At 43.7% G+C, this 27,357-nt stretch overlaps 1 protein-coding gene across 1 annotated transcript; it reads right to left on the bottom strand.

The window, feature by feature from the left end:
• Positions 1 to 1,086: 1,086 nt before the first annotated feature.
• Positions 1,087 to 27,357, bottom strand: LOC126194764 (autophagy protein 12-like). Its single transcript, XM_049933048.1, has 3 exons — positions 27,093 to 27,357; positions 1,982 to 2,118; positions 1,087 to 1,782 (listed from the first exon to the last, which is right to left on the bottom strand). The coding sequence occupies exons 1-3, from the start codon at positions 27,229 to 27,231 to the stop codon at positions 1,660 to 1,662; spliced, it is 399 nt and encodes a 132-aa protein (XP_049789005.1). The 5' UTR covers positions 27,232 to 27,357; the 3' UTR covers positions 1,087 to 1,659.

Raw genomic sequence — 27,357 nt, 5'->3', positions numbered from 1 at the left:
AATGCACAGTATTACTGTTCGTTTTTGGAGCATCACCTACGACAAGCTTTGCTAAAGAAGCGGCGACACTTTCTGCGCAACCCACCCATCATTTTGCACGACAATGCACGAGCACATACAGCGCAAGCTGTGGCTACTCTGTTGGTCGATGAGACTGGGAAGTACTGTGCCATCCACTATACTCCCCAGACTTAAGTCCTTGTGACTTTGATTTGATTCCAAAGATGAAGGAACCACTTTGTGGCATTCACTTCAGAAATGTTCCAAAGATTCGACAGGCAGTAAACACCTCCATTCGCACCATCAACAGAACAGGCTCTGCCAACGGTATAATACGCCTTCCACATCACTGGCAAAGGGTTCTACACAATGCTGGTGACTACTTTGAAGGACAGTAACAGGTGCAAACATATAACTCTTTTGTATTGGTTGTGAATAAATAGTTGCCACTATTTAAGTTCCAACCCTCATACAAAGAACTGAAAGTGATGAGAAGTCATGCTAAAGTTAGAATAAATTCTAGAACCAAAACGGAACTTAACCCAGAAAATTTTAATTTTTAATTTTAACCCTACCCACAGGGCCAAACGCAACTCATCAGGTTTACACTGGATTTCAAGATCCAGAGTAGTGCAATTACAATACTAGAAATCCTGTACAGTTTGTGCTACAATCTAACATAGTTAGTGGCCAAAATAAATAAAACAGAAGCTACAAACAGGCTACTGGTTCTTTGCTTCAGATCTCACTGAACTGCAAGTAAATCAAGGAGTACCTGACACTGGTGTCTGGTATACCAGACAAGAGTATCATACAAAATGAACACTTACTTGGACAACATTGTCATCTGTTTTTAGATAATAATGTTAGGAACAGAATACCTACCTAAGAGAGCAAATAACTGAAAATTAATTTGGTTTTAAATAAGAAAAGAAATTAATTTCCAGTAAATGTCAAGTTTTGAGTCTCCTTTCATTTCCCTCAGCCTCCATTACCAACAGTAGCAAGAACTGAAAATGCCATATAACAATACACACTTCAAACCATTTCATCAGATCAGAAATTTACAGGACAGTAAACTACCAGTTTCTTAATATTTTACATTTATTTTTCATTCAATCCATTATCAAAGATTATAAAAACTACTACATTTATTTCACACAGGACAGATTTAGCACTGAATGACGTCATGAGTAAATATGAATAGGCGAGTCAATTAATAAAACAAAACAGTGCTCTATGCACTGTAAAGAAAAATATCACAGACATGAAAACTACGAACCTCAGGTAATGATCATCTTTAGATTCAATAAATATACACACACATATATTTACAAGGGAACTGTACAGCAGAAATTTGGTTTACTTATTCCTGCATTACCCTATACGTCTGATCTTAACAGACAACCAATGTTGGAAAATTTATTGACAAGCAATGCAACAAATTATACATTTTAATAAATGTCTAGCATGCCTTGGGATGATATGCGCATAAAAAATCTTGGGAGGAACTGCAAACCATCCAATTTTGGAATACAATAAAATGGACCTTTTTGGCAGTGGCCTGCTAGTATTGGAATGTGTGTCAGCAACACACCAAACCTTAGCCTGAGAGACCTTTAACCAAAGCTGAAATAAAGTTACTATTTATGCAGTGTGTCAACCCCAAGCCTGACTTTTGCAGTAATGTATGACTAACTTTCCATCAATTCCATAACATTCATAAAGATTTCCCACTGTATTATCAGGTGCAGGTGCAAAAGCTTGGTTGACATACAGGAACTGTAAAGAAAGAAATGAAATTAATATAATACAAATAGTAAAACACTAAATTTTAATGTTCTAAAAAGAATCTGAACCATATTTTGAAAAACAGCAATAACTAAAGAATTTCAACAAACAAGGTCACACAAGACAAGTTACTATATGACAAATTTTATTAAGATCAATCTCAAATGTAAATGCTGATGTTCAGACTTACTAAAGATTCCGACTTCTCAAGTCTCAAATGCTTTTTAAAAAACTCTGTTATCCATCCAATTTTTTTATCTGGTTCAACAGCCCATCTTTTCCGTTTCAGAATTGGGGCATTTCCAGTTGCCTTCATCAGAATATCAACTATAACAAAAAGTAAATGAACTGTTACAACTTGGGAAGAAATGTTTGTAGCAAGTTCACAAATATCAATCAAGGATATCGGACATTTTAATGAGTTTCAATATGTTTAACCTAATACAGAAAATCATCATAAAAATATCAAGAGAAAATTACATTACTTATGCATAACACACACATTTTGATCAAGCAATGTAGGAACAGATAAGACTGCTGCTTACAGTAAAGATAACATGTTAAGTAGCAGACAGGTGCAATTAAAAGAACTTAAACATAAGCCTTAGGCCACAGCCTTCACCAGAAAAAGAGAAACAAACACCATTCATTCACACAAGCAAGCATACCTCACACACACGACCACCAACTCCGGCAGCATATTTTGATCTGACGGACAATAAATATCATACATAGCACAACTCAAAATTACAAAGAAACATCCATATCTTCATTTACTCTTTTTATCTTGTTATTCTTCTTTGAAAATACAGTTGGATATGTAATAAATCTACTCAGCAAGCAACAGCATGAGAAGGCACATTTACAACTAATGGAAATGTGTAAACTTTCAGAGCCAGTGGCTTCCTCTTCTGGCAGAATGTTTAAAGGGAAAGTAAGAGAGATGAGGGAAAAGGACTGGCAAGGTTTAGGAAATGGTGGGAATTACAGTACAGCCGTCAGAACACAGGTCTAGGAAAACTTACGGCACAGGATGAGAAGGAACAACTGACTGCTGGGGACTGCACCAGACAAGATTTGAAAACCCAAGAGCTTAAATATTGAAGACTGGGAAGTAAGCAAGACACAGATTATTTACAAAGCATCGTGCAAGAGTTAATAAGAGCAGTAAGTGCATTATATGTGGCAGACAGGTGCAAAAGCCTTAAGTGCACTATATGTGGCAGACAGGTGAGGTTGGGGTGGGAAAAAAATAGACTGGTCAGAAAATAAAACATATAGAAAACCAAAAGGGAGAGAAGAAAAGGAATAGTTGCTGGAAAGAAATGCTGAAACCAAAGCAAAATTGATAACTTGGTGGAAGTCATAACAATGTAGAAGTCTGAACAATGTTTACCTAACAGCAGGTACATGGCATGGTGTTTTCACAGGTAGCTCTCCCTTTTGTAGTAGATTTTTTGCCGATTACAGGGCTGGTATAGATGGTGGTAGGAGGGTGCTTAGGGCAAGTCTTACATCAGGGATGGTCACAAGGGTAGGAGCCATAGGATATGGAAATGGGTGGAAAAAGAGCATAGTACCCGATCAGGATATTGCAGTGATTTGGGAGAGAGACGGGGGGGGGGGGGGGGGGGGGGGGGCTGATGAAAAGCAATTTAAGTGTGGCGGGCAAAATTTCAGACAGAGTGAACCACATTTCAGGGCATGATTTTAAGAAGTCATAGCCCTGTTGAAGCAGCTGATAACACATTCAAGACCACGACAGTACTTAGTTGTTGTTTGGAGGGATCAGTAGTAACAGCATTAGATGTGATGGGCCAGGAAATCTGCTTTTGAACTATGTTTTCAGGTTTTCAAGTCCCATCTGGAGTTCTAGATGTCCCAGTTTTTTTGTTTTTTTTTTTTTTGGGGGGGGGGGGGGGGGGGCGTTAAAGCGACCAAGCTGCAAGGTCATTAGTCCTTTCATTCTATATATGTATCAAACCAGAAACAATCCTCAGAGGAAGGATACAAAAGGCAAATCCTCGTAAGCCCAACTGAAATTAAGATACAATAAGACAGAGATAAAAAGCAAGGACAAGTAGGAGAGGAGTAAGGGGGAGTAAGGTGGGAAGTTACTCTGCCCAGAATGTGGTTGGAGGACCCTAAGACATGGAGTGGAAGCCATACCCTCTGCATCTGACCAGCACCACCTCCGCACCCTCTGTTACCCCCAGAAAATGAGCAGCACAGAGAAGATGGTAAAATTTTAGGAATGACAAAACATTAAAAACAGAAACTATAAGGAGCATAAAAAGTTGGGAAGGGTAAGAGCCAGTCCAGACCACTGAGCAATGGCCACTGTAGGTCACCTGGGCCAGAGCAGATGGTCAATGAGGCCAACCTCACAGAGACAAGTGGAAATTGCCAACCTCACAGAGACAAGTAGAAATTGCCTTCACAAGTAAAAAATAAAACCAGGTCAGTCACATCATCCGCTAGCACCAGAGAGAGAATGTTAGGAAGTTTATGGGGACTTGTACGTGAATAATTGAAAATCTATTTCTTTAATTTTTGTCTTAAAAATTTCTCTGTAGTTTTCTTTAATTTTTGTATTACAAATTTCTCTGTAGTTTTCTGAACGAGACAAAGTTTACTTCCAGGAAAATGGACCACAGAAAGTTAGAGGAATTTAAAAGTGGCTGCACACACCACGACATCCCCAAGGCACACAGCCAGTTCTGTTAAAAATAAAGTTTTGCTATCTTTTTTTTTTTAGTCCCTTAAGTTGGCTAATCTGCAAAATCTTTATAGTTTCTTATCTTTTGTTTATACAGAGAGTTTAGTTTTTGTTTGCTGTTGTTTTGGTGTGAATATTTTGTTTACATCATCAAAGTAATTGTGTGCCTGAGTTTCTTATTCCACTTGAAAACAATGGGAAGAATTAAGAAGTTTGGTTTTAAACAAAGTAAATTTTATGGAAGTCGGTTCACCAAATGGATTAACTCTGCTAATTCTGAAATACAACATGATAGAACACTTTAATCAACTTCAACTACTGTGCTCTCATGGACTTACCTCCCCCTGCTAAGGTTTGACAGGTACAATAAAATTATTCTACAGACTTTAGAAGAAGTAACAAATGATAGCATGAAAAATGCTGTTCAGGAAACTATAGACATGAATGACAGCAATACATATATGTCTGCAGCCCTGTATGTATCTTGGCAATGAAGAGGCCATAGCTCCCTAAATGGTGTAGTGACATCTACCTCCTTGGACAATGGTAAAGTCATTGATGTGGAATGTATTACCAAGTACTGTCATAACTGTACTAGTGAAACTGAAAATCATAAATATTTGATTAATTTTAGTGGTTATGGTGGAGGGATTAAATCTGAAGGTATTGTGAAGACATTTCACACGTCAGTGGAGAAATATGGTGTGATGTATACATCTTACCCAGAAGATGGAGACTCAAAAGGGTACCAAAAACTTTGTGAATACGAACCTTGTGCCGACACAAAAACTAAAAAAAATGGAATGTTTTGGGCATGTCCAGAAAAAGTTAGGTACAAGATTGAGGAACTTTATGAGGAATTTTATGGGAAAGAAATTAGATGATGGTAAGTGCATTAGTGGACGTGATTGGTTTACAGACAAAGAAACGACAGGTTGCAGTATTATTATGGAAAAGTGATACGACAAAATTAAAATGACCTTGAGAGACTGAAAAATGCAATATGGGCTACCTATTTTCATAAATCCTCCACAGATGACAACTCATGTCATGCACTCTGCCCACCTGGCAGTGATTCATGGTGTGGCTACCTGAGAGCTGTTATTCAGGGTGAGACCTACAACCATAAATATTCTTTGCCACTTGCTATAAAACCTATGTATAGGGATCTTAGTGACACAATATTATTAGAGAAATGTTTGCATGGCAGGACTCAAAATTCAAATGAAAGTGTCACCAACTGTATATGGGAATGGATACCAGAAACTGCTCTAGTAGGACTAGATACTTTGAAAATAGGTGTGCTAGATGCTGGTCTATGTTTCAACGAGGGTGCAGTGTCAAGGCTTAATGTTATGGAACTGATGGGAGTGCATGGTGGACTACATATGCATAGAACTCGAATAGCCATTGACTGTAGGAAACTCTTCAAAGCAGAAGAAACAGTTTTAAAAGCCACCAAAGAAGCAAGCATAAGGAATAGTCTCAAACAAGTTGAATATGGACTGGGATGCATCATTGCCTTGCAAGTTTAATAGGAAAGACAAGTTTTAACTTTAATTTCCCGAAAGTTAAATTATTCCATGTTCTGGTACACTTTGGCTAAACACTATTAAAGATAAGAGAGCTGCAATTCTGTACACTGTCTTAAAACATGCTTAACTAAAAAGTGGACTAATCTTGTGACTTAACTATGAAAATAAAATGTTTTATTGAAGAGAAACCCTGAATTCATTTCCAAAATTTTTTATAATCATATTTAAAACATTTTTGTAACACAATTTACGACAGAACCATCTTTTCAATAGTCTGCTTTAAAGATAATAATGTAAAGAACTTGCAGGAAAAAATAAACTTTCTACTTTGTATCTTGAGTAATGTGTAAGTATGCTGCATATAAATAATTAGCATGATTTATTTCACTTGCAACATAAAAATACAATTAAAAAAGTGTGAGAGCTAAAGCTGTGGTTCACGCATAAACATGTTCCCAAAAAGGTGTCTTAAAAGATGGTAAGCATTATATGGGGTTACAAATCTTATTCTTTGAGTTACACTGTTTAGAAAACTGACAATTTTTTTACAAGGTTTCCACTGGTATTCACAGACCAGTTACCTTAAGACATCATCCCACAGCAGCCAACTTTGGACAGTCTAGTAAGACATGGGCCACTGCCAGCCAGGCACCACACTGGCAGAAAGATGGGTCTTCACAATGGAGAATGTGGCCATAGGCAGTCAAATAAGGCCAATGTGTTGCCGACACAGGACTGTGGACTCCCTGTGAGAGGTGCGAAAAGAAAACTGCCACATGGTTGCGGTCTCATTTATTGCCCTCAGCTTGTTTGGGAGTCAACTTTGCTAACTGGTCAGTATGTTTGTTCCCCCAGATCAAGACATGACTAGAGGTTCAAACAAAAGACGACTGGCCATCCAGCTTTATGGAGGTCAGGAAGAAGACCCAGGATAGTCGTGGCTAATGGGTGATGAGGATAGCACTGCACTGGTCTATAGCCCAAAGGCTGCGCAGAGAGTTGCTGCAGGTTAGAGGGATTTGCTAGTGCAATACAGAGCATGGCTAGGGACTTGTTTAATGGCCACCAATTCATCAGTGAAGACACTGCATCTATTCAGCAGGGATCATAGTTCATTGCGCCTTGAACATGTGTATGCAAAGCCAGTTCAGCCAATGACTATTAAGCTGCCAATGAATACCAGTTCTGAACTCAGAAACCCATCAAGGACAGCCAGCAAGCAACAAGCAGCAAAAATGTATGCGGTCAACAGAATCTGTTGGTTCAAAGGATAAATCAAGACATCCAAGGTCACACCACACACCATGTAGATGTACACTATGGTTCCCTGACAAGAGGTGGCAATGGGGGAAGTTGGAGTTCAGAGCAGAGACACTGTCGTCAACCTACAATTGTGACCTCATTTCTGGATCCCTGTAGTGGTGGGGGCAGCTCTCAGTATTGGGAAAAAGAACACAGTAGTGTGGATGCTTCGGAAATCTGCAAACATGTGTAACATAATTGAGTAACTGTTGTTGGTGTCTGATCCACAATGAAGGGACCCCAGTCACCACAAGTAGGCTGCTCATGGAGCTAGTTCAATAGGCTCCTGTTGCAAATCAAATCCCACAGTGGTGTATTGGGTCCAGTGACCGCTACGTTGAGGCCAATACCGAACCATATGCCAGACTCCCATAATCAAGACGGCACAGGATATGGGCTTTGTATAACCACATAAGCGTCCAGCTGGTGTCACTGTGGCAATGAAGTGTATTAAAGTGGAGCTAGCACATTTACTTAAATTTGCAAAAGTGGGGAAGACACATCATCTGGGCATTGAAGACCAGTCCCAAGAAGCACTAAGTCTCCACCAGATTGACTAATTGGTCGTCAACATGAAGTTCTGCTTTTGGAGGAACAGTTCAACATAAACAGAAGTGGATGACACGAGTCTTGGCAGCTGAAAACTGAATGCAGTGGGTGAGGGCCTATAACCGTTTCTTTTGAATGGTACCCTGCAGTCACTGTTCAGCAACAGCCACACTACAGACGAGCAATAGCAAAAGCAAAAATAATAAGCATACAAGGAGGGTGATACGGAGGACCCGACAACTGCTTTTGTACCACTGATGGGTACTAGAAAGAGAGGGACAGTCAATAACAAGCCCTGATAGACCACATTTTCTTCGATATGGGGGATACTATGGAAGGCACCAACTCTAACCCGGAAAGTACAGTGCACAAGAAGTTCTGGGCAAAAATACGAAGTGGGCCCCAGAGACCCCACTCATGTAAGGTATCAAGCATGTGCTGTTGTAAGCCTTTTGTAGGCTGGTGAAGACAGCAATAACCTGTTGACATCGGGCAAAAGCTGTCCAGATGGCTCAGTCCAGGCAAACCAAGTTATCAGCAGTGAAACAGCCTTGGTGAAAACCAGCCTGGGGTGGAGGCAGAAGGTCCCAAGAGTTAAGAAAGCCAACACAGCCGTCAGCTCACCTGCGTTCTAGCAACTTACAGAAAACATTGGTGAGACTTGGTTGGTTGGTTTGTGGGATTAAAGGGACCAGACTGCTTCGGTCATCGGTCCCTTTTTCCTAAACTTAAAAACATCCACACAGAATAAAAACGAAAAATGGAAAAGACGACAGACGATACAGGACAAGAAGGACACAGACACAGATCAGACAAAACGATTTAAGATCACACAGAGTGTGACAGTGGTTGGCCAACCATAGAGATAAAAAAGGAAAAGCCAACCACCGATAACGCATTAAAAACTCAGTCTAAAATCGTAGGTCAAATGCCAGAATCAAAACAAAAAGGACATAAAAAACACTCAGATTAAATGATAAAAAAAAAACCTGCCCGAATAAAATGCAAAACTGAGTCCACCATGGCAGAGTCATCTGTTAAAAGGGCAGGGAGCATGTCAGGCAGTGCGAACGTCTGCCTGAGCACAGCTAAAAGTGGACACTCCAACAAAATGTGGACCACCGCCAAAACGGAGCCGCAGCGACATAAAGGTGGGTCCTCACGTCGCAATAGGTGGCCGTGCGTCATCCATGTGTGCCCAATGCGCAGCCGACAGAGGACAACAGACTCCTTGCGATAGACGCGCAAGGAGGAGCGCCACACACCAGTAGCCTCCTTGATGGCCCGAAGTTTGTTTCGTGAAGTCAGGGCGCGCCATTCAGTGTCCCAAAGTACCAAAATTTTGCGGCGTAAGATCGCTCGCAAATCAGTCTCCGGGAGGCCAATGTCCAGAGATGGTTTACTGGTCGCCTCTTTCGCCAGGCGGTCTACATGTTCATTGCCAGGTATCCCGACATGGCCTGGGGTCCACACAAATACCACAGAGCGGCCGCAACGGGCAAGAGTATGCAGGGACTCCTGGATAGCCATCACCAGACGAGAACGAGGGAAGCACTGGCCGACAGCTTGTAAACTGCTCAGGGAGTCGCTACAGATAACGAAGGACTGACCTGAGCAGGTGCAGATATACTCTAGGGCACGAAAGATAGCGACCAGCTCAGCAGTGAAAAAGCTGCAGCCAGCCGGCAACAATCGTTGTTCGTAATGGTCCCCTACAGTTAGAGCATAACCGACCCGACCAGCAACCATCGAACCGTCAGTGTATACAACGCTAGAGCCCTGATACGTGGCTACGATGGAATAAAAGTGGCGGCGGAAGGCCTCCGGAGGGACTGAGTCCTTCGGGCCCTGTGCCAATTTGAGCTGAAGGCAAGGGCGAGGCACACACCACTGGGGTGTACGTAGAGGAGCCCGGAAAGAAGGTGGAGCAGGGTAAACCCCAAGCCCGGAGAGAAGCTCTCTGACGCGGACAGCGATTGTACAACCCGACCGGGGCCGACGTTCTGGGAGATGGATGACTGACTGCGGGAACAGGAGACGATAATTTGAATGCCAGGGGAAGCTACAAACATGGGCAGCATAAGCGGCCAGTAAATGTTGGCGCCTTAACCGCAGTGGAGGGACACCTGCCTCCACAAGTATGCTGTCAACTGGGCTGGTCCGGAAGGCAACAGTGGCAAGTAGTATTCCGCTGTGTAGGATTGGGTCCAGCACCCGCAACGCAGATGGGGACGCTGAGCCATAAGCCAGGCTCCCATAATCCAGACGAGACTGGATTAACGCCTGGTAGTGCCGTAAGAGGGTAGATCGGTCGGCGCCCCAGCTGGTGTGGCTCAAGTATCGCAGAGCATTTAGATGCCGCCAACACATCTGTTTAAGCTGCCGAATATGAGGCAGCCACGTCAACCGGGCATCAAAAACCACACCCAAAAAACTATGTGACTCCACCACAGCAAGAAGTTCGCCATCAAGGTAAAGCCACGGCTCAGGATGAACAGTGCGTCGTCGGCAGAAATGCATAACGCAGGTCTTGGCTGCCGAAAACTGAAAGCCATGCGCTACAGCCCAAGACTGCGCCTTGCGGATAGCGCCCTGCAGCTGACGTTCAGCAGCTGCAATGCCGTTAGACCTATAGTAAAGGCAGAAGTCGTCAGCATACAAAGACGCTGAGACAGACGTTCCCACTGGCGCAGCGAGCCCGTTAATTGCTATTAAAAACAGTCAGACACTTAAAACACATCCCTGTGGCACCCCGTTCTCCTGAACTCTGAAGGAACTATGAGAGGCCGCAACTTGCACGTGGAAGATATGATGTGCCAGAACATTGCGTATGAAAATGGGCAGCGGACCCCAAGACCTGAATCATGAAGTTTAGAGATTATGTGATGGCGCCACGTAGTATCGTACGCCTTCCGCATGTCGAAAAAGACAGCGACCAGGTGCTGACAGCGGGCAAAGGCCGTACGGATGACTGACTACAGGTTCACTAGACTGTTGTCGGCAGAGCGGCCTTTACGGAACCCACCCTGAGACGGAGCCAGGAGGACCCGTGACTCGAGTACCAAACTCAATCGCCGGCTCACCATCCGTTCGAGCAACTTGCAAAGAACGTCGGTGAGGCTAATTGGGTGGTAGCTGTCCACCTCCAAAGGGTTCTTGCCAGGTTTCAAAACGGGGATAACAATGCTTTCCCGCCATTGCGACGGAAACTCACCCTCAACCCAGAGACGATTGTAAAGGTCGAGGAGCCATCGCTGGCAGTCCACTGAAAGGTGTTTCAGCATCTGACAGTGGATGCGATCTGGCCCAGGAGTGGTATCAGGGCAAGCGGCTAGGGCACTGTGAAATTCCCACTGAATGGAACATTGTAGGATTCAGGATGGTGGGTGCGAAATGAAAGGCTCCGACGTTCCATCCGCTCTTTAATGGAGCAGAAGGCCAGTGGGTAATTTGCAGAAGCGGAACTCAGAGCAAAATGCTCTGCCAAGCAGTTGGCAATTACATCGGAGTCAGTAGGAGTCAGTACAAACTGCTCCATTCAGTGAGAGCGCAGGGACACTGACAGGGGTCCGATAGCCATAGAGGTGTTGAATCTTGGCCCAGACCTGCGATGGAGTGACATGGAGGCCAATGGTGGACACATACCGCTCCCAGCACTCCTGCTTGCATTGGCGGATAAGGCGGCAGGCTCGCGCACGCAGCCGTTTGAAGGCGATGAGGTGTTCTATGGAGGGACGTCGCTTGTGACGCTGGAGCGCCCGCCGGCGATCTTTAATCGCTTCAGCGATCTCAGGCGATCACCAAAGCACAGTCCTCCGCCAAGGGGACCCAGAAGAACAGGGAATGGCAGATTCTGCAGCAGTAACGATGCCGGTGGTGACCGAGTGAACCGCCGCATCAATGTCATCATTCGAGAGAGGCTCAATAGTGGCAGTGAAGGAGAACTAGTCCCAGGCAGCCTTATTCATAGCCCACCTGCAAGGGCGCCCAGAAGACTGACGCTGTGGCAGTGACAGAAAGATCGGAAAGTGGTCACTACCACACAGGTCATCATGCACACTCCATTGGACAGACGGTAAGAGGCTAGGGCTGCAGATCGAAAGGTCAATGGCGGAGTATGTGCCATGCGCCACAATGAAGTGGTTGAAGGCACCATCATTTAAAATCGAAAGATCGAGCTGCGCCAATAAATGCTCAATGGTGGCGTCTCGACCTGTTGCCACTGACCCACCCCACAGAGGGTTATGGGCGTTGAAGTCGCCCAGTAACAAGAAAGGTGGCGGCAATTGGGCTATCAGCACAGCCAGGACATGCTGCGCGACATCACCATCCGGTGGAAGGTAAAGACTGCAGACGGTAACAGCCTGTGGCGTCCACACCTGAACAGCAACAGCCTCTAAAGGTGTTTGTAGAGGGACAGACTCGCTGTGAAGTGAGTGAAGGACATAGATGCAGATGCCACCAGACACCCTTTCATAAGCTGCCCGGTTCTTATAATGACCCCGATAGCCACGGAGGGCGGGGGTTCGCATCGCTGGAAACCAAGATTCCTGAAGAGCAATGCAGAAGAAAGGGTGAAGGCTGATAAGTCGTCAGAACTCAGCTAGATGGTGGAAGAAACCACTGGAGTTCCACTGGAGGACGATATTGTCCATGGCTCAGAAAGGTGTGAAGGGACTGGAGAGGCAGATTATGCCGCTGGGTCACCTGTTGCCTCCGATGGAGCACCTGTACAAGTGCTATCCATTGCGTCTGAGGGACCGGCGAGATCGAGGTCCTCAGCAGACGCAAGAAATCTCCACCTCATCCTCAGACGCGGAGCCTGTAAGTAGCGGAGGAGTAAGTGCCACCGCAGGTGGCTTTGTCTTACGGGTCTTCAATTTTGCTTCCTCTCGCTGTTCCTTAGGTTGCCGTTGCTGGGAGGGCTTAGTGGAGTCAGTCTATGGGACCAAAGATGAGCGCGAAGCTCGACGACCAGCGACCTGTGGCTTCTTCAGCCACTGGTGGGTGTCTGCTGTGCCGCTGGTAGGAACCTGGGAAGGTAGTGACCCAAGGGATCCCTTCCGAGCGAGAGCGGGTAGTAGGAGTAATCCACCGAACTACAGACCTATATCACTGACGTCGGTTTGCAGTAGGGTTTTGGAGCATATACTGTATTCAAACATAATGAATCACCTCGAGGGGAACGATCTATTGATACGTAATCAGCATGGTTTCAGAAAACATCGTTCTTGTGCAACGCAGCTAGCTCTTTATTCGCACGAAGTAATGGCCGCTATCGACAGGGGATCTCAAGTTGATTCCGTATTTCTAGATTTCCAGAAAGCTTTTGACACCGTTCCTCACACCAACTTCTAATCAAGCTGCGGGCCTATGGGGTATCGTCTCAGTTGTGCAACTGGATTCGTGATTTCCTGTCAGGAAGGTTGCAGCTCGTAGTAATAGATGGCAAATCATCGAGTAAAACTGAAGTGATATCAGGTGTTCCCCAGGGAAGCGTCCTGGGACCTCTGCTGTTCCTGATCTATATAAATGACCTGGGTGACAATCTGAGCAGTTCTCTTAGGTTGTTCGCAGATGATGCCGTAATGTACCGTCTAGTAAGGTAATCCGAAGACCAGTATCAGTTGCAAAGCGATTTAGAAAAGATTGCTGTATGGTGTGACAGGTGGCAGTTGACGCTAAATAACGATAAGTGTGAGGTGACCCACATGAGTTCCAAAAGAAATCCGTTGGAATTCGATTACTTGATAAATAGTACAATTCTCAAGGCTGTCAATTCAACTAAGTACCTGGGTGTAAAAATTACAAACAACTTCAGTTGGAAAGACCACATGGATAATATTGTGGGGAAGGCGAGTCAAAGGTTGCGTTTCATTGGCAGGACACTCAGAAGATGCAACAAGTCCACTAAAGAGACAGCTTACACTACACTCGTTTGTCCTCTGTTAGAATATTGCTGCGTGGTGTGGGATCCTTACCAGGTGGGATTGACCGAGGACATCAAAAGGGTGCAAAAAAGGGCAGCTCGTTTTGTATTATCGCGTAATAGGGGGGAGAGTGTGGCAGATATGATACGCGAGTTGGGATGGAAGTCATTAAAGCAAAGACTTCTTCATCGCGGCGAGATCTATTTATGAAATTTCAGTCACCAACTTTCTCTTCCGAATGCGAAAATATTTTGTTGAACCCAACCGTGGTTCGATGAACCCTCTGCCAAGCACTTAAATGTGAATTGCAGAGTAATCATGTAGATGTAGAAGCCGAAGTAGACGGACGCTTCTCCGGCTTAGAAGTGGGGACTGGGGTCCCTGATGGTTGGAGGGGGGGGGGGGTTGCTCCTGAAGGAGATGGAGCAGGAGCAACAGGGAGTGAAGTGCCCCCCACAATCAAGGGGGGGCCGGTGGATGCTGACCGATCTTAGAGCCAGCCGTATGTGATGATGGGAGAACCGTTGTTGCAGCAGCGGCGTAGGTCGACGTCATTGGCACAGGATGGAGCCTCTCATATTTCCGCCCAGCCTCTGAGTAGGCCAGGCGGTCCAGGGGGAATGGTGTTCTCCACAGTTAACACAGATGGAAGGCGGAGCACGTGGAGTATTGGGACGCGAAAGACGTCCACAATCTCGACATGTGATGCCGGAAGTACAGCGGGATGACATGTGCCCGAACTTCCAGCATTTAAAACACCGCATCGGAGGAGGGATATACGGTTTCACATCACAGCGGTAAACCATCACCTTGACCTTTTCGGGTAAGACGTCACCCTCGAAGGCCAAGATGAAGGCACCGGTGGCTACCTGTTTATCCCTCGGACCCCGATGGACGCGCCGGATGAAGTGAACACCTCGTCGTTCTAGGTTGGCGCGTAGTTCATCGTCCGACTGCAGAAGAAGATCCCTGTGGAATATAATACCCTGGACCATGTTTAAACTCTTATGGGGCGTGTTGGTGACAGAAACATTGCCCAACTTGTCACAAGTGAGCAACCTCCGTGACTGGGCAGAGGATGCTGTTTTGATGAGAACTGACCCAGAGCGCATTTTGGACAAGCCCTCCACCTCCCCGAACTTGTCCTCTAAATGCTTCACAAAAAACTGGGGCTTGGTTGACATAAATGATTCCCCATCAACTCGCATACACACGAGGTACCGGGGTGAATAATCTTCACTGCCTTCTTTAGCCATACGTTCCTCCCATGGAGTGGCCAGGGAGGGAAATGATCTAGGATCAAATTTCTTCCCATTGAGGTTAGACCTCGATCGCTTAGAGACTGCTGGTGGAGGCCCACCAGTGAGAGATGATGTACCACGCTTCATTGCGGGTCATCCGCCCTGATGCCACCCACTCCGACCAGGGGCTCTCCCCAAGGGCACCACCCAGCCACAGCAAAGACCACCTGGCAGGATGGCCTTTGCCGGGAGTCCCGATGCCCCAGAGGGATAGGCATCTACTCCTCGGCATATGTAGGGAGGTAGCAGCTCAGGCATCAGCAGTGTGATCCCTGTGTAGTCAGGAGGCCACCACCAAGAGGGTACATGACGACCCCACCACAACGGACTGGCTACCATGCTGGTTGTCGGGTGTCGAATAACCATTAATAAAGGGAGCACAGATGGAAGTGCACTATGGAGGGAATGTAGGCTACCCGGAACACACTGCAACTGATGTGGCCGGAAGCTCAGTGTAAGTCCAACTCCATGACATGAGTTGTCTTGTGACAGCCAGAGCGAGAGCACCAGCAGCAGCGAGTACTGTTTGTATAAAGCGTTTATTTTGCATTTTGTTTACGACCTTCCACTAAGGAAGGGATTCTATTTGTGTTTATCTGCTCTGCATAGAAACTAACAGTTCTTGATCGTTAGGAGAGAAATTTATTTTGTACTTATTTGCTGCGCTTAGCTTTTAAATAGTTTTTCTGGGAAAACCTAGCGTAGTTTTCGCGTCTCGTATTTCAGTGAGTGTTTCTTGATTATCAGAGTAGCTCATGAGAAGATTATCTTGGGAATTTGTCACCGTATAGAGTAGGGTAAACATAGTCATGTGTAGGGACTGTGGTGGTTGTGAGCGGATGCAAGGAGAATTGGCCACTCTTCGGGGGCAGGTGGAGGCTCTGTCTGTTAGGCTCATCGAGCTCGAGGCGCAGGCGTCGGCTCGTAGTGGCGTTGGGGCAACTGTGGTGAGACCTATGCCTACTTCGGTGGCCTTGGAATCACATGGAACCCCTGATGTCGCTGCGTCTTCCGGCAGTGAGCATCTTACCGGTCAGCTATCACTCCAGGGTGAATGGCGGACAGTGGTGGGCTCGCGCGAGCCTGGCCGAAAGGCGAAGGTGGGATCTGGCCGCGTGGCAGCTGCCTTACCCCTTTCCAACAGGTACGGGGTGCTTCCTAGTGGTGATGACATCGTTTCCGAGCCACCACAGGATGCCTCGCCTGTTGGGCCAGTGGCCGATTCTCCGGCAAGGTCCCGACATTCACAGAGGGCGGGCCTATTAGTTATAGGGAGCTCCAACGTTAGGCGGGTTATGGAGCCCCTCAGGAAAATAGCGGGTAGGTCGGGGAAGAATGCCAGTGTGCACTCGGTGTGCTTGCCGGGGGGTCTCGTCCGTAATGTGGAGGAGGCCCTTCCGGCAGCTATTGAACGCACTGGGTGTGACCGGTTGCAGATAGTAGCACATGTCGGAACGAATGACGCCTGCCGCTTGGGTTCTGAGGCCATCCTTGGTTCCTTCCGGCGGCTGGCTGATTTGGTGAAGACAACCAGCATCGCACGCGGAGTGCAAGCTGAGCTTAATATCTGCAGCATAGTGCCCAGAGTCAATCGCGGTCCTCTGGTTTGGAGCCGTGTGGAGGGTCTAAACCAGAGGCTCAGACAACTCTGCGACTATAATGGTTGCAAATTCATCGACCTCCGTTATTGGGTGGAGAACTGTAGGGCCCCCCTAGACAGGTCAGGCGTGCACTACACACCGGAAGCAGCTACTAGGGTAGCAGAGTACGTGTGGCGTGCACACGGGGTTTTTTTAGGTTAGAGGGACCCCCCCCTTGGGCGAAACGATAAAATACCTGACGGCTTACCAGAGAGAACATTATCATCGTTGATAAAGAACGTCCGTCCTCAGAGACCAAAAACAGGAAAAGTTAACGTAATATTGGTAAACTGCAGGAGTATCCAGGGCAAGGTTCCTGAATTAGTATCTCTTATTGAAGGAAATAGTGCGCATATAGTATTAGGAACGGAAAGTTGGTTAAAACCGGAAGTGAACAGTAACGAAATCCTAGACACAGAATGGAATATATACCGCAAGGATAGGATAAACGCCAATGGTGGAGGAGTATTTATAGCAGTAAAGAATTCAATAATATCCAGTGAAGTTATTAGCGAATGCGAATGTGAAATAATCTGGGTTAAGTTAAGTATCAAAGGTGGGTCAGATATGATAGTCGGATGCTTCTATAGACCACCTGCATCAGCAACCGTAGTAGTTGAGCGCCTCAGAGAGAACCTGCAGAACGTCGTGAAGAAGTTTCGTGATCATACTATTGTAATAGGGGGAGACTTCAATCTACCAGGTATACAATGGGATAGTCACACAATCAGAACTGGAGCCAGGGACAGAGACTCTTGTGACATTATCCTGACTGCCTTGTCCGAGAATTACTTCGAGCAGATAGTTAGAGAACCAACTCGTTGAGGTTTTAGACCTCATAGCAACAAATAGACCGGAACTTTTCGACTCCGTGAATGTAGAAGAGGGTATCAGTGATCATAAGTCAGTGGTTGCATCAATGACTACAAGTGTAATAAGAAATGCCAAGAAAGGAAGGAAAATATATTTGCTTAACAAGAGTGATAGGGCACAAATCGCAGAATATCTGAGTGACCACCATCAAACGTTCATTTCTGAGGAAGAGGATGTGGAACAAAAATGGAAAAAATTCAGAAACATCGTCCAGTACGCCTTAGATAAGTTCGTACCGACTAAGGTCCAAAGCGAGGGGAAAGATCCACCGTGGTATAACAATCATGTACGAAAGGTACTACGGAAACAAAGAAAGCTTCATCATAGGTTTAAGAGTAGTCGAATCATAGCTGATAAGGAAAAGCTGAACGAAGCGAAAAAGAGCGTAAAGAGAGCAATGAGAAAAGCATTCAACGAATTCGAACATAAAACACTGGCAAACAATCTAAACAAGAACCCTAAAAAGTTTTGGTCATATGTAAAATCGGTAAGCGGATCTAAATCCCCTATTCAGTCACTCGTTGACCACGATGGCACCGAAACAGAGGACGACCGAAGAAAGGCAGAAATACTGAATTCAGTGTTCCGAAACTGTTTCACTGCGGAAAATCGTAACACGGTCCCTGACTTCAGTCGTCGCACGGACGCCAAAATGGAAAATATTGAAATAAACGATATCGGAATTGAAAAACAACTGCTATCACTTAGTAGCGGAAAAGCATCCGGACCAGATGAGATACCCTTAAGATTCTACAAGTGATTATGCTAAAGAACTTGCCCCCTTTCTATCAGCAATTTATCGTAGATCTCTGGAAGAACGTAAAGTACCTAGCGACTGGAAGAAAGCGCAGGTCGTTCCCATTTTCAAGAAGGGTCATAAATCAGATGCGAATAATTATAGGCCTATTTCGCTTACGTCAATCTGTTGTAGAATAATGGAACATGTTTTGTGTTCTCGTATTATGACGTTCTTAGATAATGCAAATCTCCTTCATCATAACCAACATGGATTCCGCAAACAGAGATCATGTGAAACTCAGCTCGCCCTATTTGCCCAAGAAATTCACAGTGCCGTAGACACTGGCGAGCAGATTGATGCCGTATTCCTGGACTTCAGGAAGGCATTTGATACGGTTCCGCACTTACGTTTAGTGAAAAAAATACGAGCTTACGGAATATCGGACCAGGTTTGTGATTGGATTCAGGATTTCCTAGAAGAAAGAACACAACATGTCATTCTTAACGGTTCAAAATCTGCAGATGTAGAGGTAATTTCGGGAGTACCGCAAGGAAGCGTGATAGGACCTTTATTGTTTACAATATACATAAATGACTTAGTTGACAACATCGGTAGCTCCGTGAGGCTATTTGCAGATGACACGGTTGTCTACAAGAAAGTAGCAACATCAGAAGACTCGTACGTACTCCAGGAAGACCTGCAGAGGATTAATGAATGGTGCGACAGCTGGCAGCTTTCCCTAAACGTAGATAAATGTAATATAATGCGCATACATAGGGGCAGAAATCCATTCCAGTACGATTATGCCATAGGTGGTAAATCATTGGAAGCGGTAACGACCGTAAAATACTTAGGAGTTACTATCCGGAGTGATCTGAAGTGGAATGATCACATAAAACAAATAGTGGGAAAAGCAGGCGCCAGGTTGAGATTCATAGGAAGAATTCTAAGAAAATGTGACTCATCGACGAAAGAAGTAGCTTACAAAACGCTTGTTCGTCCGATTCTTGAGTATTGCTCATCAGTATGGGACCCTTACCAGGTTGGATTAATAGAAGAGATAGACATGATCCAGCGAAAAGCAGCGCGATTCGTCATGGGGATATTTAGTCAGCGCGAGAGCGCTACGGAGATGCTGAACAAGCTCCAGTGGCGGACACTTCAAGAAAGGCGTTACGCAATACGGAGAGGTTTATTATCGAAATTACGAGAGAGCACATTCCGGGAAGAGATGGGCAACATATTACTACCGCCCACATATATCTCGCGTAATGATCACAACGAAAAGATCCGAGAAATTAGAGCAAATACGGAGACTTACAAGCAGTCGTTCTTCCCACGCACAATTCGTGAATGGAACAGGGAAGGGGGGATCAGATAGTGGTACAATAAGTACCCTCCGCCACACACCGTAAGGTGGCTCGCGGAGTATAGATGTAGATGTAGATGTAACGAATATGCCAGATCTTGGGCAAGATGGATATAGAATGCACCACGTAAGGCATCCTTCCCCAAATGGTACGTACTAACGGAAAATTTGGAAAGGTAGTGGTCAAACCCCATAGGGGACCATCACATTAAAGGCCGAACAGCTGAGACTCCTTTTAGTCGCCTCTTACGACAGGCAGGAATACCACGTGCCTATTCTTACCACCGGACCCGCAGGGGGGTTGGTGAGACTAACTGGGTTATAGCTGCCCATCTCTAGAGGGTACTTAATCGGTTTCAGTACCAAGATGACAATGCTTTCTCACTATTGAGACATGAACTCAGCCTCACTCCAGATACGGCTAATGATGGTAAGGAGATGCTGCTGACAGTCCACCCACAGGTGTTTGAGCATTTGGTTGTGGATGCAGTCAGGTGCTGGGGCTTTATCAAGGTAAAGGGATAGGGCACTGAAGAATTCCCACTCATGGAATGGAGCATTATGTGGCTCTAGGTGGCAAGTAGTGATGGATAAGTGCATTCACCCCACCTACGGTTTGTGGACACAAAAGGTTTATTAATAGTTCTCAAATGCAGAGTAAAATACTCGGTGTGACAGCATCAGAGCCAGTGAAGACAGCACCATTCAATGAAACGCCAGGTACACCTGCAGGGGACTGGTACCTGTAACAGTGATCTTCACCCAAACTTGCGAAGGAGGGATACGTGGTCCAATGGTTGAAATGTACCATTACCAACATTCTTGCTTGTGTCGTTTTATTAGGTGAAGCCATTATGGACAGTAAAATTCTGAGATGCTCTTATTCAAACAACTGCAGCCTCCAAAGTTGTATCAAGAGGCACGTGTTCGCTACATAAAACAGAGTCCTGAACAAAAATGCAAACTCCAGCTAACATCCTATCATAGTCGGCGTGATTCTTAAAATATCCCTACTAGCCAGCCAAGAAAGGCAGGGGTACATGTTGCTGGAAAGCAAGTTTCCTGAACGGCAGTGCAGAAAACAGGAGAATTGTTTAACAAATGTCATAGTTCAGCCAGGTGGTGGGAAAAACTGAAACAGTTCCACTGGGGAGAATCATGCTGCTGGTATACTTTGAGGGTGAGAAGAGACCAAGGAGGTAGGTTTTGCCCCATGGTCACCATCTGCTACCAGTTGAGAGGTTCTGGTATCAACACACACAGGTTCCGAGACACATTATGCTGTGCGACCGGTAGCCTCAGAGGCCAGGGGACCTTCGCCTCGACCACAGAAACTTAACACGTGGGATTGGGTAGTGTCAGGACCATTGGAGCGGAGTGAAGGCATTATTGTTGCCAAGATAGACTTGAGGCCCAAGCCCACTACAGTATTTCATGTTTATATGCCAACTAGCTCTAAAGGTAACAAAGAGTTTGATAAAATATACAATGAGATAAAAGAAATTATTCTGATAGTTAAGGAGGATGAAAAGTTATTTAATAGGAGATTGGAATTAGATAGTAGAAGAATAAAGAGAAGGAAACATAGGTGATTATGGACTGGGGCAAAGGAATTATGTACAGAGCACAATTTAATCATAGCTACCACTTGGTTTAAGAATCATGAAAGAAAGTTGTACACATGGAAGAGACCTGGAGACACTGGAAGGTTTCAGACTGATTATGTAATGGTATGACAGAGCTTCTGGAACCAGAATTTAAACTGTAAGATATTTCCAGGAGCAGATAGGGGCTCTGATCACAATTCACTGGTTATGAACTGCAGAGTAAAATAAAGAAAGTGTAAAAAGTTAGGAAATTAAGAGTGTGGGACCTAGATACATGGAAAGAACCAGAGGTGGTTGAAGGGTCCCAGAGGCAGCATTGACAAGGACAGTGTAAAGAAATACAGTAGAAGACAAAAGGGTAGTTTTGAGAGCTGAAATAGTGAAGGCAGAAGAGGATCAAAGAGGTAAAAAGAGATGGGCTAGTAGGAATCCTTGGATAACACAGGAGATATTGAACTTAATTGATGAAAAGAGAAAATATAGAAATGCAGTAAATGAAACAGGCAAAAGAGAAAAGAAGCATCTAAAAACTCAGATTGACAAGAAGTGCAAAACAGCTAAACAGCAATGGCTACAGGACAAATCTAAGGACTTTGAAGCATATATCACTAGAAGGAAAGGTAGATGCTGCCTACAGGAAAGTTAGAGAGACCTTTGGAGAAAAGAGAAGCAGCTGTATGAATATCAAGAGTATTTGTATGCAGTGTAGACATGTATGGAAGTGAAACATGGACGATAAACAGTTTAGACAAGAAGAGAACAGAAGCTTTTAGTATGTGTTGCTGCAGAAGAATGCTGAAGATTAGATGAGTAGATCGTATAACTAATGAGGAGTTACTGAATAGAATTGAGGAGAAAAGAAATTTGCAGCACAACCTAACTAATATAAGGTTCGGTTGTTGGGACATATTCTGAGACGTCAAGGGATCACCAATTTAGTACTGGAGGGAAGTGAGGAGGCTAAAAATCACTAAGGGAGACCATGAGCTGAATACTGTAAGCAGATTTAGAAGGATGTAGGTTGCAGTACTTATTCAGAGATGAAGTGACTTGCACAGTATAGAGCAGTGTGTGGAGCTGCATCAAACCAGTCTCCAGACTGCATACCACAGCAACAAATTGCTTTTTCATTTGGAGTGTTTATACACAAATTATGCATTACTTGGGATTGTGCGGTAATCAAAAAAGAGCACAGCATATTTTACACAAGATTCAACTTAATGCAAGATGAGGGTTGATCTTTCTAAGGTGACCAAACAAAAATTTAAAAATTCATTTTCCACAATTTTTACATTGTTTCAAAAAGCATCTAACTGATTTTGTGTAACAAAGTATTACTGTGAACGAGACATGAATCAAGTATTTCATGCCAGAAATATCACAACAATCACAGAAGTGGTTACAAGTCAAAGTCAATTTCATCCACTTGCAATGTCATGGCTAGTGTCAAATGATATTTGAACAGGATACTGCTAACTGGTTACCTCACAAAAGGCAAAACATTAGCTACTAAATACTATGCATATCATCTAGTCCAGGGTTGGCCAAGAATTCAGGTCGCGGACAATGTCCTGGCATGAGTTCCATAGCACCCAGCCAGGCTGGCACATTTCCCCCACTGCCACACCATACTGCCTGAGTGCAAGGAGCGGGAAACTGCAAAGGTGCCATCATTAAATGGCAATGCAGTCACACTTTGTACAGTTTGGTTTTATATCCCACATTTCTCAACAACATAGGTTTCAAATAAATAAATTTCAGCATTATTTAATTATTTCTGGCAAGCTGAAATACATATATTTTTATCAATTTTTATCTGGTACAAACATTTAGCATGCGGTCAGACACAGACAGCTTCACAGATTTTCACACTCAAGTTGTCACAGAATTGCCTCTTCTTTAGTTTCATAATCAAAAAAAGTCTTTCACACACTTATGTTGGTTGAAATTCACAATAGCAGCACTCAAGCAACCTCATTATCGAGGTGCTCAAATTCTACCCGAGGGAAGCAATATAGCTGTACTGGATAGTTTCAACATTAGAAAGATCTGTCTTTAAAAAGGGACTTACCTTGCAGACCAATCAGTTACATCTGCACATGCACAGGGGCACTTTTAACTGAAATGACAAACTGTCTTGCAAACAGCTCGAAGACAAATGTTTGGCTGACATTGTCCTCAAAATGTTTCAGAAACTATCCTTGCAATATCTTCGAGGCCACAATGAATTCCCAAAACATTGTTTTTTCTTTAACACTAGTGAGCTTAGGGAACTGAACTGTGTTTGACGGAATGTGTCCTTTCTAAAACTTGATTCTCCTTTTAAGTGCACTCCAATCAAATCAGAAAAAAATTATTTCCTACTTTGCAATGTCTTACTGTGGGCACTGTGCAGTCAAGTCCACTTAAAATGCGAGGTCTGTAATTCATTCCACATGTCCTAATTTTTGTTCCTGTGCTCCTCCTTCCCTCATAAATTCAACAATAGTTTCATGCCTGCCCCTTGACTTAAGCAACGTACTTTGCAGTAGCATATGAAGTCTCCATACTCTTCATTCAATTCCACTGAAAGCTGTTGCAACTGACATAAGAAATTTTACTGTTTAGACCATCTACTTTTTACGTGCTCCTGCAAATTTAGCACAAAATGCTTCTTGATGCCCAGAACAACAAGATCCATCCGTTGATTGCTGTAATTTTTTGCTCTTTCATTGCCAACTAGGCTAAATCTTTAAATTCTTTCTGCAAGGTATTGTAATGTCGTTTTATAGCAAATGTACGGTACTCATCGCTTATGAAAATGCTTAATATATGAAAGAGTTCTCATCCCTCCCTTCCTTCTGTCAATCCCAATCAGTTTTAAAGGCTTGTGATGACAGATCACTAAACTGCCTCTTTTCGTGCAAACAGCCACAGACCTGTGAACTTGTTTTATACCATGAACAAATCGAGAAGGGTAAACAATGCTGACACCATGATTCCGCTGAACTGAAGGAGTTGTGCTGTCTGAAAAATGCCACACAGCAATACTCTGATGTGTCGCATTGTACTAGGTATTCCGAGGAGGCCCTGGCAAAGTGAAGACAGGTCGGGCCTTGATCCACTCGCTGCCAGCATACACTGCATGCGTGAAGTTTGGCGTGCCATGGCCGGCTGTGATCTAGACCAACAAGATAAAATATTTGTGAGGATAGGCGGAGAATGTAAAAGAAAAACAAATAGGGTCAATGCAAGTGCTCGCAATGGCGATATGACAACGGAAAACCGAAGGATATGAACCAATTGTTGGTTGGTTGGTTGACTGATTGGATGAGGAAGGGACCGAACTAGGCCTATTACATCATCAGTCTTTTTTTCTTCGAACACACAGGACTACATGACAGTAGATCAGGGATGGATGACCTACAGTGCAAAACCCAGGGGAAAAAAAAGACCCCAAGGTCAATGAAGGGTAGATAAGGGGGGAAAAAAAGAAGGAAAAAAAATGAAAATAAGAAGAAGGGCACAAACCCCAGAAAGCAAAGTGCAATGAAGGGACTTATAAACATCGTATCAACCCCCACCACCACTTACCAGATGTAACCCATTCAGAAATTGCCTAGGAAAGACTAGCAATACGACTGTTACAATCAGACACAGTATTTGCAAATCCTGAGGGCGATGCTGAACCGTATGCCAGACTCCCATAATCAGGGTGGGATTGTATCAGGGCTTTGTAAAGCTGCAGAAGAGTAGCACAATCTGCACTCCAGCTGGTGTTACAGTGGCAGCTAAGTACATTCAGGTACAGCAAGGACGATAATGTTATATGCATGGTAGAAGAGTTTTAAATATTGAATTTTCTTGTTTATATTTGAATTTGTTTACAAAACAGTTCTTTGAAGAATTTTTATGTCTGCATACATCAGTGCATACATAAAAAAATATTAATGTCTCTCATTATTGCTTGCATCTTTTCTTTTATTTCACTGAAGCTGCCTTTTTAATTTACAGTAACAGAATACGGATATAACACAACATTTGTGCACACAAACTGTCCTTGTCATTCTTTACACTGAAAAGACATTTAACAGTGAAATACGACATATGAATTAAGAAAATGATTGGTAACTCTTTTCAGTTCTCAGCTGTTTACAGTTCTGACCTACAGGTCAACCAAAATATTTTAGTAAGATTTTTCACAGATACATGCTGGTTTTTATTTCACAATTCTCTACAGTGTTGAATGTGGAAGGTATGCCTAAGTGTCATTTTCATTTTATTCTTTTTCTGTAAATAAAATAAGTTAGGATAATTTTCTTTGCACCTAAGATTGCTTCCTGGTATGTAAACATGTAAGTTAAATCAAGCTGAGATTCGATTGTCTACATACAATTCTTCCTCCCCTCCAGGTATTTGAACATTTTAGTAACATGAAGTTGAGAGACTCTACTGTCTATGTATAATTCTTGCTCCCCTCCCCCAAGTCACTTGGGACCTACGGAAGGTACATTAGCGTGTTTGCTTTTCATTGTAATAGTTATTTTGTAGTTTTATTTTGACATGCTCTACACCCAGGAGGATCTCCTCATTATGCATTAATTGGAACGAAAAGTATGCTACATCTAATTTAAGTGGACAGCTCAGTTACCCAGTAAGTTACTTGAATCAAAAAGTTTATTGTACATATGATAACTGCATCGCCAAATTACCTTTCTTTGACATCTACTTCCCACCAAAAATATGCAAGGCGTAAAGTTTTGTTACAATCACTCAATACCACACCTCACGACAGATGTTACATTTGCACACTTTTTAACTTCAAGATTCCGAACTAGCCTACCGAAATTTTGAAAGAGAAGTTACTTACAATTTTGTTCTATATGCTTGCAATTATTGTGGGGAAATAAAATTCTAATTTAATTGCAATTATTATAACCACTCCATTTTTAATTATTTTATTAACAAAGTGCCTTCCGTGTATTTGATGCGGAAGAAATTTTATTTCTAAAGAACAATTACATACCAGTTGTACAAAATAGGAAAGCCTAGAAATCTCATGTTGATTTTTTTTCTTTTGTTGGATTTGCTGCTAAGTAAGTTTGACGGTAGGGCCTACTGTTAAGCAAAGTAAACTCTTGTCTTCGAAGGAATAACTGATGAAACGAGAAAGTGCGTCATACTGTGTATCAATCTAAATAACTTTTGACTTTTATACGTGTTTCTGTTTGTACAGAATATTTTATTTTCCAAATTCAGTTAAACAAATGAGCCAAGGCAGAAATTTTCGACTTTTCAAGTAGGGGCATGCCCACTGTATGCAGACAGTCATACAATGAAAACTGACATGTTTCATCACTGTTTGATTGCCTCGGTAGTTTAGCATCGAATATGACAAGCACTACGACGAAACTTACAAAACCTAGGTACTGAAAAGACTTTCCCCGCAATGCTGAAAAACAACTAATAAACAAACGGAATTTGATAGCATTGCAGAATATATGAACACTCTTCTTTGTTTGCGTGCTCAAATTGGTCACATCGTTGTAGAGCAGTTATCTGAGCTCATTTGTATAAATTATTAGAAGTCTCTTAGCACTGCCTACCGTAGGCTCTACACAATTGTGTGTTATAGTCCCGCTGCACGTTGTTATATGGATGTATTTCAGCGCTCGAAAAAGTTCTGATTTATGCTATATTACGAACACACAATTGTAGGAAATGCAATTTACCGGGTCCAATGACATTTTGAACTCACTTTTATGTTTACTTGTTGGCTGCTGAGATGCTTCTGCAGTTGCATCTGTATGTGATTCCAGTGACGTTTCAGATGCAACGCTGAGAGGTCTGCTACCTTCAGATTGTTCACTTTTGGCCACCTCTTGATTTTCCGACATTTTGCTTGCTACAACGTCTGCATCTTATGAATCAAACACATACTGTCATACTGCTACCACAATAACAACTGTATCGTTCCCGATAATATTCGCCATTACTGACGAAGTCGCAACGGAGCTGGAATT

The sequence above is a fragment of the Schistocerca nitens genome, chromosome 7 (assembly GCF_023898315.1).
Source record: "Schistocerca nitens isolate TAMUIC-IGC-003100 chromosome 7, iqSchNite1.1, whole genome shotgun sequence".
In the NCBI taxonomy this organism is placed as follows: Eukaryota; Metazoa; Arthropoda; class Insecta; order Orthoptera; family Acrididae; genus Schistocerca; species Schistocerca nitens.
This window is presented reverse-complemented; position numbering and strand designations above follow the sequence as displayed.